The following is a 14,824-nucleotide window of genomic DNA, read 5'->3' as shown; positions in this document are numbered from 1 at the left end:
TCCCTCTCCGACTGACAGCAGGTAGTGCTCGACAATGGGAAGGAAAAGGCATTCTTTCAAGTGAGAACAATCAAAGGGAGAATTACATGAAGGATCAGAGTGCTGGCATTTAACCCATCACTTGATCTTATGCTTCTGTTTCTACCATTTCTTTACCTTGGGTTTTAAAATTAGAAGTCTGTTCTTTCACCAAACAACAACAAAGCAATGCAAAATAAGTATCTGGCCAAAAGAAAAAAGCTGAGAAAGTACAAACATCAAAAGAACATCTTGGAGCTCACTTGATCCGCAGTAACCCAAGTCTACAGCATCTTTCAGAGAAAGACTTACTTTTCTTCATGATGTCCTGAGCTCTCCTGGGGCGCCAGAGACATTTCGGTGGGGATATGAGTGTGATGGGTGGTACTAAGCATAAAAGCAACGGGTTTGGGTGGGACTTTGGAGAGAGGGTGTGTGGCAGGAAGGGAAAGGTACTAATGGCGGCAACAAGAGTCAGGTGGCCAGATGCACTGAGGTCCCTTGGGGAGGCACTGTGGGGCACATCCCTCAGGTGTAGGATGCAGCAGAGCCTGGTTCAGGGCAGCAAGCCTTTATTACAGCCAGTATTTCAATGTATTTCTGAACTGGCAAGAAACTTCCCTGTATCATCGAGTAAGGCCATAGATTTCATGTGCTTCAAGGACAAGGACTGTCTTTTATATCACACCCAGACACTAGAGCACAGGATAAGAGCCTCTAAAATAGCTTGAGAGCAGTTACAAGTCTTCTTCCATAAAAGCAAAATGCCTGAACTCGTGTTATGTGGGAAAGACATCCTTCATACCCTTTAAAATTATGTTTTGAAGAATATATAACGAATCATAAAAATGTTCGTTATATAATATAAAGGGACAAGGACTAACAGAAGCTAAATGATATTGTCGTTTTTGTTTTATCTATCAAAAATATACCAAAAAATATTAACACGCTATCACAGCATAGCAAAATTATCAGTTTCATTTTCCAATTTCTTTTCAATAACCATGTGTTATTTCACAATCGGGAAAATCTACTCATTGAAAACATCCAAGATACATGATAACCAAAGCTGTCACACTGAACTGGTTTCCTAGGAAATAACCTAGCAAAATTCAGAACCATCAGTGACCTTAGTTAACTAAAAAGCAGGAAATAATATATTAATAGTTCATCAGATATGAAGTGACTTAATGAGAGTAAGCAGCAGTCTTAGAATAGAACCCTCATCTCACATGACTAGTTTTGGGAAATGTGCTGGGAGTTTATCTACTCTGTTATCTGTAAATGAACAATATTTCTTCCCCACCCACACTAACCAATCAGTCCAAAGAGTCAAGTGCTTTTAAGATGATGATGTTTACAAATATATTAGGGTTTTATCTATGCTCACATCTAGAAGTCATAAATCACATAAAAAGATTTCTCACAGTATCATTCCCAGCCCTACATATTAAAACCCAAATGATTTCAGCCTAAGTGGCTGCCCTCTAAAAATCTTGTCGAGTGTGAAAGGTTATGAAGTTTATTGTTTCATAAAGACAAGAAGCTTCTGAGAAGCCACACTGTCAGCCATGTAAGAGAGAAAGAGGACGGCCTAGGAAGGCATATAAAGGAGGCAGAGTGGGCTGAAGAGCCTGGATCCCACCCAGCAGAACTAACAGCAGCGTACTGAACCCCTTGACCACTCTAGCCTCTCTGTCTGAATCACCACTCATCATTCCAGATTGACCCCAAAGACGAAAGCTCTGTCTTCATCTATTTTCCAAAACAATGAGCATCTCCCTCCTCAAAAGGGTTCCCACTTCATACTAAAGAAAATTTAAATACTTAGTCAAGGCCATCCAGAGAGAACCCAATAAGACACCAAGTTAAGATCCGCACACTTTGCACTCAGCCCTCTTCTTCAGGGATCCTCTGTTCTCATCAGAACACACTGCTCTCAATCCTGCACCTACCTTCCTCTCAGCCCTGATTCATCTGGGCTTGACCTAATGCACTCCACCTGTTATGGATTGATTGTTGTGCACCCCAGCAAATCCCTATGTTGAAGCCCTAACCCCCAAGGTGGTGGTGTCTTTGGGGTGGTAATTAGGGTTATATGAGGTCATGAGGGTGCCCCCCCACCCATGATGGGATTAGTGTCCTTGTAAGAACAGGAAGAGAGGCCAGAGCTTGCACCCTCTTGTGCTCCCTCTCTCCCTCCCTCCCTCTGCGTCTGTTTGTCTCTCAACCCTCTCTTTCTTTCTCTCTCTCTCTCTCCCCCTCACTCTCTCCCTACCATGTGATGACACAGCCAAAAGCTGGCCAGCTGCAAGCCAGGAGGAAAACTCTCACCAGGAACTGAATCTGCTGGCCCACGATCTTGGACTTCCCAGCCTCTAGAACTTTGAGAAATAAATGTCTGTTGTTTAAGCCACACAGTCTATGGTATTTTGTTATAGCTGCCTGAGCTGACTAAGACACCAGCCCAATGTATTTATTTGTTCATATTCATTCACATCAATTCATTCAACAAACATCAGAGGCTCTATCTGATGAGCACCATTCACACATCAGTGAGGAAAGCTGAGGAAAATCCCAATCCTCAAGCAATTTCATAGTAGAGTGGGGTAGAAAACAAAGATAAAATAAACAGATAAAAGATATTAATTGTTAGACATGATACATTCTGTGGGAAAAAATAAAACATGGGAGGGGGATAGGGAATGTTGGCTGAGGGAAGAGTTACATGTTTAAGATGGGGTGGTCAAGGAAGATCTCAGTGAGAAGGTGAATTATCTGAATCAAGAGCTGATGAGGTGGGGGCAGGGGCATAAGATATGAAGGGTAGAGAGTTAAAGGGAAAGGAAGGACTCAGGCAAAGGCCCTAAGGTGGGAGTGTGCCTGGCATGTCTGAAGCATAGCAAAGCAGGTGAATGAGCAGGGGAAGAAAAGCAAGAGCTGCAGCCTGAGGGGAAGGTGGGCAGCACCCTGTATAAGGCCTTGCGGGCCCTGAGTAAGGGCTTCGGCTTTTCTGAGTAAATTGGGACACGCTGGACAGTTCAAAGAGGAGGTATGACACGTGATTTGAGTTAGGTTTGAACATATTCCTTTAAGAGTTGTTGAGAACTGAATAAAAGGGAAAGGGAGCAGAAAACAAGGGACTAGCTATGGGGCTCCTGCAATAACCCAGATTAGAGATGCAGCACATTGAATGTGCCGATAGCAGTGAATGTGCTAAGAAGTCATTGGATTTTAAATATATTTAGAGAGGAGAGTAGACAGGGTTTGTTGCTGGAGTGGATTGGGTGAGATATAAAAGAAAAGAGGGTCAAGCATGACTCTAAGATTTTGGCCTGAACCAATGGGAGGCTAGAGGTGCCATTTGCTGTGTGAAGAATCAGGTGGGGACAGAGAGGGCAATATCTTGCCTATTACATACACAGGTGGGGGCTTTGAACAAGCAGTTAAAAAACTGAGTTCCGGGGGAGAGGCTCAGGGTGGAGATAAAAATGTGGGTGTCAGCATATATATGGTACTTAGCCACTCGACTGGATGAGAACACCAAGGCAGTGGGTATTCAAAGACAAAGAAAAGGTCAAGGACTAGGCCTCAGGGCACTCCAACACTGAGAGGTCAAGAAGATGAGAAAATTAACAAAGGAGACTGAGAAGCAGCAGCCAGTGAAGCAGGAAGACGACCAGTTTGAGTTTGATCAAAAATAGTATTTCCGGGGAAGCAAGTCATTCAAGCAACTGTGTCAAATGCTGCTTACAGGACTAAGGGATGACACTGGCTTTTGGAGGTGATTGTTAATCTTGACAAGAGCACGTCAGTAGTGTGGTGGAGGAGGACGCCTGACTAAAGTATATTTAAGAGTCAATGAGTGGAAATAACTAAGAAAAATAATAGACCTCGAGTACAGACGGTTCCTTGAAGAGTCACCTTGAAAGCTGCTAAAAAAACAGGGAAGAGAGTGTTGGAAGGGAAGCCAAACCCCTAGGTGACCTGCACCCAGGGTCCAGAGTAGAACAGGGCTCTAATTCATGATAATCAAGAGACTACGCCACCAAGAGCGCTTGTGACATACAGAGAGTACTAAGGAGAAATAATGGATACTCTTACAAAGGAAGCAGAAGCACAGATTCTGCCTGCCTCCCCATCCCATCCGGGCCCCCAGACAGCAGTGACCACAGGGCACATGTCAATGGCCCAGCAGTGGTGTCCCACTGGCTCTTGTGTCATGTGACTCGCAAGGAAGGCTGCATTGTGCCATCCTGACAAAGGAACCTGGGCAGGAGCTTTGCAGCACAGACTCGTTAGACAATCTCCCACAGAGGGGCAGAGGAAGACCTGTGGCTGCCTGTTAGGTGGAAGAATCAAGAAGGGGTGACATACCTCCCAGCCCCTGAGGAGGAGACTCCAATCACTGGCTCAGAAATATCAAAGCAAGAGCCTGGCCTCATTCTTTGCATTTTTTATCCCATCCACCTTTGAAGCTACTCTTAGCAAGCCGTGGCCACACCCTCAGTACTCTCTGATTTCTGGATCAGCCAAGACCTGGAAAATCAAAGAACCTAGAAAATCAGAAATCACTGGGTCTCCTATTGAGTAGCAGACCTTTCTCCATGCAGAAGCCTATGTCTTCTGATCTCTAGTCAGCTGCCATAAAACCCCTGGGCTTAACTGTTTCTCTTTAAGAAAAAAACCAGACTGCACAGACAAGTAACAGAAGACCAATGCTAAGGGCAGCCAGAGCATAAACTTAATCTCTTGCTTGTTCCTCCTTCTGATCTTCTGATCCTCAATCCGCTCTTCCTTTCCATAGCCAGAAAAAGACCACAGATGGATCTTACATTACACATCTGATGTGTTACTGAAAAATCATGTGTGAATCTGGTTTTGTCAAACTAAATCAAATTTTAAAATGCTATTTAAAGATATTCCATGATGAATAATCTTTTTGAAAAGACAAGAATCTCTCTAGAAGAGAGAAGAATCACATACACATTTCTTTTTCTTTCATTGAAATATATTTGACATATAACATTGTGTAAATCTAAGGTGTACAACATGTTAACTTGATACATTTATTTACTGTAATATGATTGCCATTGTGTGGTAATTAGCACTTCCACCACGTTATATAACTATTCTTTCTTTTTAATGGTTGGAATAACTATGTTCCAGTCTCTTAGCAAGTTTGATGGTTATAATAAAATATTGTCCATGCATATACATTTTTAAATTTTAATTTGTCTATTAAGCATTTTCTAAGTGCAAAGCCCTGTGCCAGGCACTCAGGAAACACAAATATACCCACAAGCCCCCTTTTCTTTTTTTTTTTTAATTTATTTATTTATTTATTTTTGGCTGCATTGGGTCTTCGTTGCGGTGCGCGGGCTTCTCATTGCGGTGGTTTCTCTTGTTGTGGAGCACGGGCTCTAAGTGCTTGGGCTTCAGAATTTGTGGCACACGCGCTCAACAGTTGTGGCTCTCGGGCTCTAGAGTGCAGGCTCAGTAGTTGTGGTGCACAGGCTTAGTTGCTCCACAGCATGTGGGATCTTCCCGGACCAGAGCTCGAACCCGTATCCCCTGCATTGGCAGGCGGATTCTTAACCACTGCACCACCAGGGAAGTCCTACAAGCCCCCTTTTCTCAAGAGCTTATGTCACCACTTAAAGAAAGCTTGAAACTAATTATTTGTTTTCACAAAAAAGCTGAGAATAAGAAAAGCACACTTTTTTTCACATTTTAAATTTTTGGAAATTGGGAGGTGCACTGTAATTGATGGCATCCTCCCATGGCTGTCCTCTAGCTTGCAGCTGTGACACAGCCACCGCTGCCTCTAGAGGTCAGCTGTTCCCATTTCTTGACCCTTCGGTTGAGTTGTGTGCCATGTTGGACTACATGTTTTGAGTGTAACTGCCATTTATAATGTCTTCAAAAGGATTACGGTATGATACACGATTCAAACCAAAAGTGATTGTATACATAGGAAGGCATGGAAATAGCAAAAGGGCATGACATTGTTACCAGGGAAGCAAATATTTCTCGTTGGAAGAATACCCCCAATTCTATAGTTTCTTGTAAAGCAACAGCCATGTGTTAAGTGATGAGAAAGCCGTGTGTCATAATATAACTGGCAGTCTCTTTTTCCCTCTAGTGTATGTGTCTTACATTGGTATATTTTATTCTTGGATATTACAGTAAATGTACAGGCAACAAAAGCAAAAATAGACAAGTGGGACTACATCAAACTAAAGAGCTTCAACATAGCAAAGGAAATAAGCAATAAAATTAAAAGGACACTTATGGAATGGGAGAAAATATTTATAAACCATACTTCTGAAAAGGGGTTAATATCTAAAATAGATAAGGAACTCCTACAACTCAATAGAAAAAAAAACAATATTAGAACATGGGTAAAGGACTTGAATAGACATTTCTCCAAAGAAGACATACAAACGGCCAACAGGTGTATGAAAAAGGTGTTCAACATCATTAGTCATTAGGGAAGTGCAACTTAAAACCACAAGTTATCACCACACATCTGTCAAAATGGCTATTATCAAAAAGACAAGAGATAGTCACTATGGAGAACAATATGGAGGTTCCTTAACAAACTAAAACTAGAACTACCATACAACCCAGCAATCCCACTACTGGGCATATACCCTGTGAAAACCATAATTCAAAAAGAGTCATGTACCACAATGTTCACTGCAGCTCTATTTACAATAGCCAGGACATGGAAGCAACCTAAGTGTCCATCGACAGATGAATGGATAAAGACGATGTGGCACAAATATACAATGGAATATTACTCAGCCATAAAAAGAAATGAAGTTGAGTTACTTGTAGTGAGGTGGATGGACCTAGAGTCTGTCACACAGAGTGAAGTAAGTCAGAAAGAGAAAAACAAATACCGTATGCTAACACATATATATGGAATCCAAAAAAAAAAATGGTTATGAAAAACCTAGGGGCAGGACAGGAATAAAGACGCAGACATAGAGAATGGACTTGAGGACACGGGGAGGGGGAAGGGTAAGCTGGGACAAAGTGAGAGAGTGGCATGGACTAATATATACTACCAAATGTAAAATAGATAACTAGTGGGAAGCAGACACATGGCACAGGGAGATCAACTTTGTGCTCTGTGACCACCTAGAGGGGTGGGATAGGGAGGGTGGGAGGGAGATGGAGGAGGGAGGAGATATGGGGATATATGTATATGTATAGCTGATTCACTGTGTTATAAAGCAGAAACTAACACACCATTGTAAAGCAATTATACTCCAACAAAGATGTTTAAAAAAAAAAAAGACAAGGGATAAATGTTGGTGAGGATATGGAGATATCTGAACCTGCATACACAGGTGGTAGGAATGTAAAATGGTTCAGTTACTATGGAAAACAGTATGAAGGTTCCTCAAAAAACAAAAATGGAACTACCATATGATCCAGCAATTCCACTTCTGTGTATTTATCAAAAAGAATTGAAATCAGGATCTCAAAGAGGTACCTGCACTCCCATGTTCATTGCATCATTATTTACAATAGCCAAGATATGAAAACAACCTAAATGTCCTTGACAGATGAGCAAGAAAAGAAAATGTGGTATATCCATATAACGGAATATTATTCGGCCTTTAAAAGGAAGGAAATCCTACCGTATATGACAACATGGATGAACCCAGAAGACATTATGCTCAGTGAAACAGGCCAGTCACAGAAGGACAGACACTGCACAACTGCACTTATATGAGGCACCTAAAACAGTCAGACTTGTAGAAGCAGAGGGTAACGGTGACTGCCAGGAGTTAGCAAAGGGAGAAATGGGGAGGTGCTATTCAAAATTCATAAGGTTTCAGTTGTGTAAGATGAGTAATATCTAGAGATCCATACATCAGCTCATTAAATCCTCATAAATATTAAGATAGATGCTATTCCTGTGGTACAAATAACTCCTTGCCAGGATGTCTCAGCCAGTGAGTGGAAGAATCAGAACAAGAACCTCCCTAGCTCGGCAAATTTCCAAGATGCCGGAATATTAGTCAGAGTTTGCAAGGTCAGCTCCTGCCCCACTACGCTCTTCCCCACTCTCCACTCATTCCTCCCCGCCGTGATTAGAACAACATGCTGGAGTTTATCCCACAGGCTAATGACCACATCGCCTGTCTGGCCTTAGCAGAGCCCTACCCTGACCATAACTATCTTCCCTCTGTCTTTCAATTATCACCTTCCAAGAACTATAAACCTAAAATGTAGGCCAGGTCTCTGGATTTTCTGCAGCAGCCTAAGGCACATGTCTTTTTTATTTTGACCAAACAGTTGCAAAATTCTGTGCTCCACCTTTCTTCTGACGTGGTCACCCAACTCCGCCATGTGTTTCCATCATCAACCTCATAGCAACAGCCCCAGGAGAAACAAGGGTGAAGCAATCACACAAAGTCCCACAGATGGAAGCAAATGGAGACTTGCTCTATTATCCTCAGGTTCTGTAGGCTGATGATGGTTAGTTCTTAAACTTAAGAAGGATATAACATGATGAGCTGGGCATCCAAGTTAAAAAGCTACACTAGATATCATAAACTGGAAACCTAAAGTTATCTTTAGTCATATAAAAAACTATCTTCAGTGGATACAAGATGGGCAAAGAAGGAAATATTCAAGGGGAAGGGAGAAAGACCTTAATTTTACAATTTTAACTTTACCCACCCACTGCCATCTACTTCACAGAATCAAATCTATAGAGATTTATGTGCTCTTATTCCACATCACCAAATTTCAAAAAGGGAGGTGGACAATCCCAAGGAGATTGAATTTCTTTTCCAAAGTGACACAGTGAGACAGACACTCATGATTCCAGCTTCAAGTAGAATTCAGGTCTCCTAACATTTAAATAGCAACAAACCAACTCATGAACTACATACTGACCAAAATTAAAGTCAACACAACACATGATACCAACTGATATTTCTTTAGGAAAATAAAAATGGAACAATGAATTACCTATTTTAGACTTTGGTTTGTTCAAATACCACAATTTTCCATAGACATGGGCCATACTTCATTATGCACAAGCTAATTCCTAAGTATTATGTGTAAAACTTTTCATGTGCCAGCAATATTAAATTAAAAATTAACTCATATTACTACATTATGCTCATTTCTTCAAAATGGAGAGACTGAAAAACAATTTTTTGTCTATTATATTAGTATGGTTTAGATTCAACATTAATTTGTGTTTGGACTTCACCTGAGTGGCTCAAAATCAAATTTTTCCACCAATGCAAATAATGGATCTGAGTCAGGAGGCTGCTACAACAGGCGGGCAGGAGCTTGGGTGTCTGAAGTAACAGGGTCAGGTCAGTAGAAATGGAAAGAAGCTACAAATATGAGAATGGTACCAAGATTTCAAATCTGACCAAATAGAATAGTGATGGCAGTAAAAGAGAAAAAGAATACAGGAGAAAGATGGCCAAGGCGTGGGAATAAGGAACGAGGTGTTCAGTTGGGCTGCTGAATCTCATGTGCACACATGACACCCACAGGGATGTATCCAACAGGAAGGCAGAAAGAACTCAGGTGGACTTCAAGTGAAAAGTCCAGAGTAGAGATAGACGTGGAAGCCAATATGTTAAAAGATAACCGCTGAAATCATGAGAACAACAGCAATAATACCAGATCACCGAGAGGAAGCACACAGTGAGATGAAGAAAAGCCGGCAGAGGCCCACACTGGGGTCATTAGCAATGGGAAGAGTCCGTGTGACGAAGGACAAAATGGAGCAGGTCAGGGAAGTAGAAAAAAACCAAGAGAGGTTCAGGATATATTCTGGAGATGGAAAGAAAAGAGCGACTTGTGCCAGAGACCACAGAGAGGCAAGAGTGAGCGGGAGAGGAGGGCTCTTGGACTGGGTGGGTGGTCAGCGTGGTGGGACAGAAAACAACGTGGCAAGAAACTGAAGAGAGAAAGGAAGGAAAGGCAGCCATGTCTACCAGCCTCCTGATAAGGCCTGAGGACGTCGGGGAGAAAGGCCTAGGACTGTAACTTGAGAGACAGCACAGCAAAGGGGATGAACCAATATTATTATGTCAACCATGCATATCAACTACATGAAGAGCTTCAAGTACGTCTGGCAAAAGCATATGAAAACCTGGGTCTAGACAACAACCATTCTGCCCATTAAAATCTACTCCCCACTAATATATATTAAATAGATAACTAATGAGGACCTACTGTATAGCACAGGGAACTCCACTCACTACTCTGTAATGGCCTATATGGGAAAAGGATCTAAAAAAGAGTGGGTATATGTATACATATAACTGATTCACTTTGCTGTATACCTGAAACGAACACAACATTATAAATCAACTATACTCCAATAAAAATTTTTTAAAAAATCCACTCCCCCCAAACATACACTCACTTTCTCTCTCACGCACACACACACACACACACACTTCTAAATGAAAACGACTCTTCTAATACAAAAAAAGGACCTACATTTTATCAAAAGTGTAGATGCCATAAACTACACAGTTTGAAATACACCTTGTAAGTTTTGTCAACATTTTACTCAAGAAATGACCTCTTAGCTTCTGAAATGCCTTGCTACTTTTATATCATTTTGACCTGAATTTGGTACTATCATGAGTCATTAGAGAAAAAAAATCCATTAAAAATACAACTAAATTTTAGTTAACTCCAAAGTTGTATTGAAAACGTTAGCAAAGCCTTTATACTCTATACTGTGATACTTACGTTATGAAACAATTCTCAAAAGCTCCCAAATATCAAACATTTTTCAGGCATCAATGTTCTTATCCATGTGACGTCTTAGCACATGCTTTGTGTTTACATAAAAATATGGTTTTCAATCATTAAATGACCTACAAGGTTGAAGTTATGAAAAATGGTCATGAAAGCAGCAAATACCTGAGGTACTCACAGCTGTGGAGTAGGGATTATGAGCTCCAGTATTTTCAGCCCAGCAGCCACATCCATAAAGAGCAGCCTGGGAGGAAAAATAGATAAATACAATATTTTAAGATTATTATATGTAATTACTAGCTTTCACCAGAAGACAGAAATCATACCCATCTAATAAAGCCTCATCTAATAATGATGTATAGCAAATGAGCGATAACCAGAGGCTGTATAAGACCTACCCAAACAATGGTTCTAACATTAACAAAACTATATTTTCAGCTATGTACTAATCTAAAATTTTTCAGAAAATAGCAAAACAAAGTTTCTTAGTCTCATCAACAGCAATTTTTTCCTTCCCTGAAAAATCTTCCCTCTATTGTAGTTTGCCAGGTGTTGCTCTGGCTCCTTGAAATCACTGCGGTTGCCTTAAAATAACACTTGTCAAACTAGGTGTGAGTCAGATTTCTTGGGGAGCATGATGATAGGAACCTTGGTTCCCAGATATCCTGATGGTCTGGAGGTTGGCCCAGGGATCAGCATCATTAACCCAGGCCTAGGAGCCCAGAACGCGGGTGGTCCTCCTGCCACGCTCTAGCAAACGCTGCTTTAGGTTTTATTGCCTTTTCCCGGCCTCCTTCGGGATGGCACAACAGGAACTGCAAACAGGTATACACCGAAGGGCCCAGTATCTGCTCACCACTGTGCTAGATTCTGCCAGATAGAAAGAAAGGAGACAAAAAAGCCTGTTCAAGCTAATTGCTTTGTGAGGTGGTGGAATAAATTTATATGTCTGAAACCACCAGGAACACAATAAGCTGCTGTGGTTTTATAAAAGTGTGTGACAATCATTCCTATTTTGTTTCCAACAGTGCCACCCAGAAGGTCTGGATTCACCTCTTCAATATTCACAATGATTTTCTCTGCCTTTGGAAGGGGAATCACAATTGATAACTGTTCCATTCCTTAGAAGCAGAATTAGAAAAACCCTTAGATAGCTATTACAGAGAAATACAAGGAGGCATGGTCAAGAATATTCATTATCACCTGTTTGGTAAGAATGAAATACAGAAAACAACACACATTCAATCAGTACAGAAATGGCTAAATAAACATTGGCATAGCAATATGCGGAATTTGTTTCAAACATTAGAAAAAAGGATTAAGTTTCTTTAAAAAGATTTTTAAGAACTATTACAGAAGAAACTCTGAAACCTATTGAGTTAAAAAAAAAACAAACAGCAAACTACAAGACATTCAGTATTCTCTGTGATTGATAAAGGCAAAAGATACTCCCATAAAATAGTACTGTTATATTCTAGAAACTCACTTGTGAGGACTGGAAGAAGAAGCTTAGACTGAGAATGGTGACCAGACAGACTTCAGCTTTCTATGATATTTTATTCTTTTTTACAAGGACTTCAGAACTAATTTGCTCTAATATTCTACCCAGAACAAGGATTTTCGTGAAATATCCCAGGCACTTCTGATACTGAGAACCTCACCACCTCATGTGGGAACATATACCCCTTCTGGACACTTTCCACTGGTGGAAAGTTCTTCCTTAACTTCCACCCACCAATCCTAGGTCTACTCTCTGGAAATACTTTAACCCTCCCCTAAAGTTCTCCAAACTTTTGAAAACTCTATTCTAATGCCCTGATTCTCTTTTCTCTCTCAAAGAATTTGTGAACTGCTCCGCAAGACATTGAGATGCACACACCCACCCCACTTCCCTAATGACCCTCCTTGAGAAATGATCCAGAGTCCAGGATAATTGGAGGTGAAGTCTGACCATGTTCATGTGATCCACAGTTGCCATCCCCCACTGTCAATGACAATACCTCTCTTAAAAGTAGAACCAAGAACTGAACACAACACCCCTGATATGGCAGACACATTGAAAACACCATGCTTCTAAAACACACAAGAGAGCTGGGTGAGAGTGGCAACTAAAAGCTCTACGGAATTAATTCAACATATGGATTTCAGAATAAAATGGCAGACTTGTGGGATAAGCCATTCCACTGGTAGTACCTAGGCTGGGTTTTGGGTCAGCCGAAGCCTCAGAGAGCATGTGACCTCGGTGGAAGGGCCCATTCTTCCTTCACTGGAAACCCTGGATCTTAGCCCATTGCCCTTTCCATTTCCCACAATTATCTTGACCAGGAGTCTGCACCTAAAAAATAGTAAATATGGCCAAGAGAACACCCTTGAGAAGCCCAGTGGAGGCCATGAAAAGAAGTTTGTTTTACTCTTGTTTCTCCTCTCTATGCTATCTCTCCTATATTTCATGACCTAAAGTTGTCTTCCTTCTTAACCTTCTGAAATTGGTTGGGCTGAGACAGTGTTGGCTAAGATAAAAGAAAGAATCAGAGACTGTCCGTCTCTTATCCACTCCTTTGGATAAAACATAACAACCTTAAGCAGATCTTTAAAAACAAGGGCAACAGCAAAAGGCTTCCTTCTTTTTAGTAGTAAAATTTTATCAAAGCTATTATCATGCAGTAAAAGTAGGTCATACAAATGATGATATTATTATAATTTAATCTTCTCTGGGTCTTCGTTTCCTCTTTTATAAAATGACGGTAATAAAAACACCCACCTCACAGTCTTGTAGGCACACTTGCTGCACAGAGCCAGTGATTAATAAACAGCAGGCTGCAGCTGTTATTAGGAGGCACTATGATAAGCAACTGAAATGAATTATGTCATTTAACCTTCTAGAACTTTGTATGGTAGCTATTTATCCCCATTTTATAGCTGTGGAAAGTAGAACTTAACGGCATTGAGTAACTTGTCCATGGGGAGGGGACTGGTAAGGGGGGGGGTGGTTAGAATAAAGTTTTACCTAAATCCCAAATCCACACTCTTAGCCCCTTAACTCAACTGCCTGTTTGTGTGTGGGTAGGGTGAGGGTTAGGGGAGAGTAGAACATAATGACAATAATTTCTCTCTCGTGTCCCGTTTGTAAGTTCTAACCATTACGATAAGCTGAGGAAGCAAACAAGTTCTAATTCAAATTGCCACTTCAGCAGCTGGGTAATAGGGGTAATATGCTAAAATTTTTAAAGAGTTACTTGTGCATTTAAATGTATATAAGAATAGCTAGTTTCAGCACATTTTAAAAAAATAATTAATCTTTCCTTCTTTAAATAGTTTGCTTGAGTATTTTGTTTCATTCTGTCCTGATCCTCAAGAAGAACGGCTCTTTACCTCCCATCTGATGCGTGCATATTTCTAGGCTTATTGCTTCTCCTCTATCTGAGCAATATAACACGATTAAGCAACTGTGTTTTCCTGTAAGCACCTTTCTTTACTCCTCCACACCCTTTCCTGATTTACCAGCTCTCACAAACTATGCATTCATAAACTAGACAAGTGGGGCAAATCAATATGCAAGGTTTTTTTTTTAATTGAGGTACAACTGACACGCATTATATTAGCTTCAGGTGTACAAAATAATCATTCAAGGCTTCCCTGGTGGCGCAGTGGTTGAGAGTCTGCCTGCCAATGCAGGGGACACGGGTTCGTGGCCCGGTCCGGGAAGATCCCACATGCCGTGGAGCGGCTGGGCCCGTAAGCCATGGCCGCTGAGCCTGCACGTCCGGAGCCTGTGCTCCGCAACGGGAGAGGGCACAACAGTGAGAGGCCCGCGGACCGCAAAAAAAAATAATAATCATCATCATCATTAAATATTTGTATATATTGCAAAATGATCACCACAATTAGTCTAATTAACATCCGTCATCATACACAGTTACAGAATTGTTTTTCTTGTAGTGAGAACTTTTAAGACCTACTCTCTTAGCAACTTTCAAATGTGTACGTGTTAAGTTTTACAGTATTTCTTTTTCCAGGGCAACCCCACGTGCAGGGTTCGGTG

The 14,824-nt window shown here is 41.1% G+C and overlaps 1 protein-coding gene across 1 annotated transcript in view; it reads right to left on the bottom strand.

The window, feature by feature from the left end:
• Positions 1-14,824, bottom strand: part of TASP1 (taspase 1) — a 242,379-nt gene that overhangs the window by 122,159 nt on the left and 105,396 nt on the right. The window contains exon 10 of the mRNA XM_082670290.1: positions 10,948-11,026. Coding sequence (XP_082526416.1) covers positions 10,948-11,026 — 79 coding nt within the window. The remainder of the gene's footprint in view (positions 1-10,947; positions 11,027-14,824) is intronic.

This window comes from Grampus griseus (genome assembly GCF_964374135.1).
Source record: "Grampus griseus genome assembly, chromosome: 14".
Taxonomy (NCBI): domain Eukaryota; kingdom Metazoa; phylum Chordata; class Mammalia; order Artiodactyla; family Delphinidae; genus Grampus; species Grampus griseus.
Note: the sequence above shows the minus strand (reverse complement) of the source record. Positions and strands in the feature narration are given on the sequence as shown.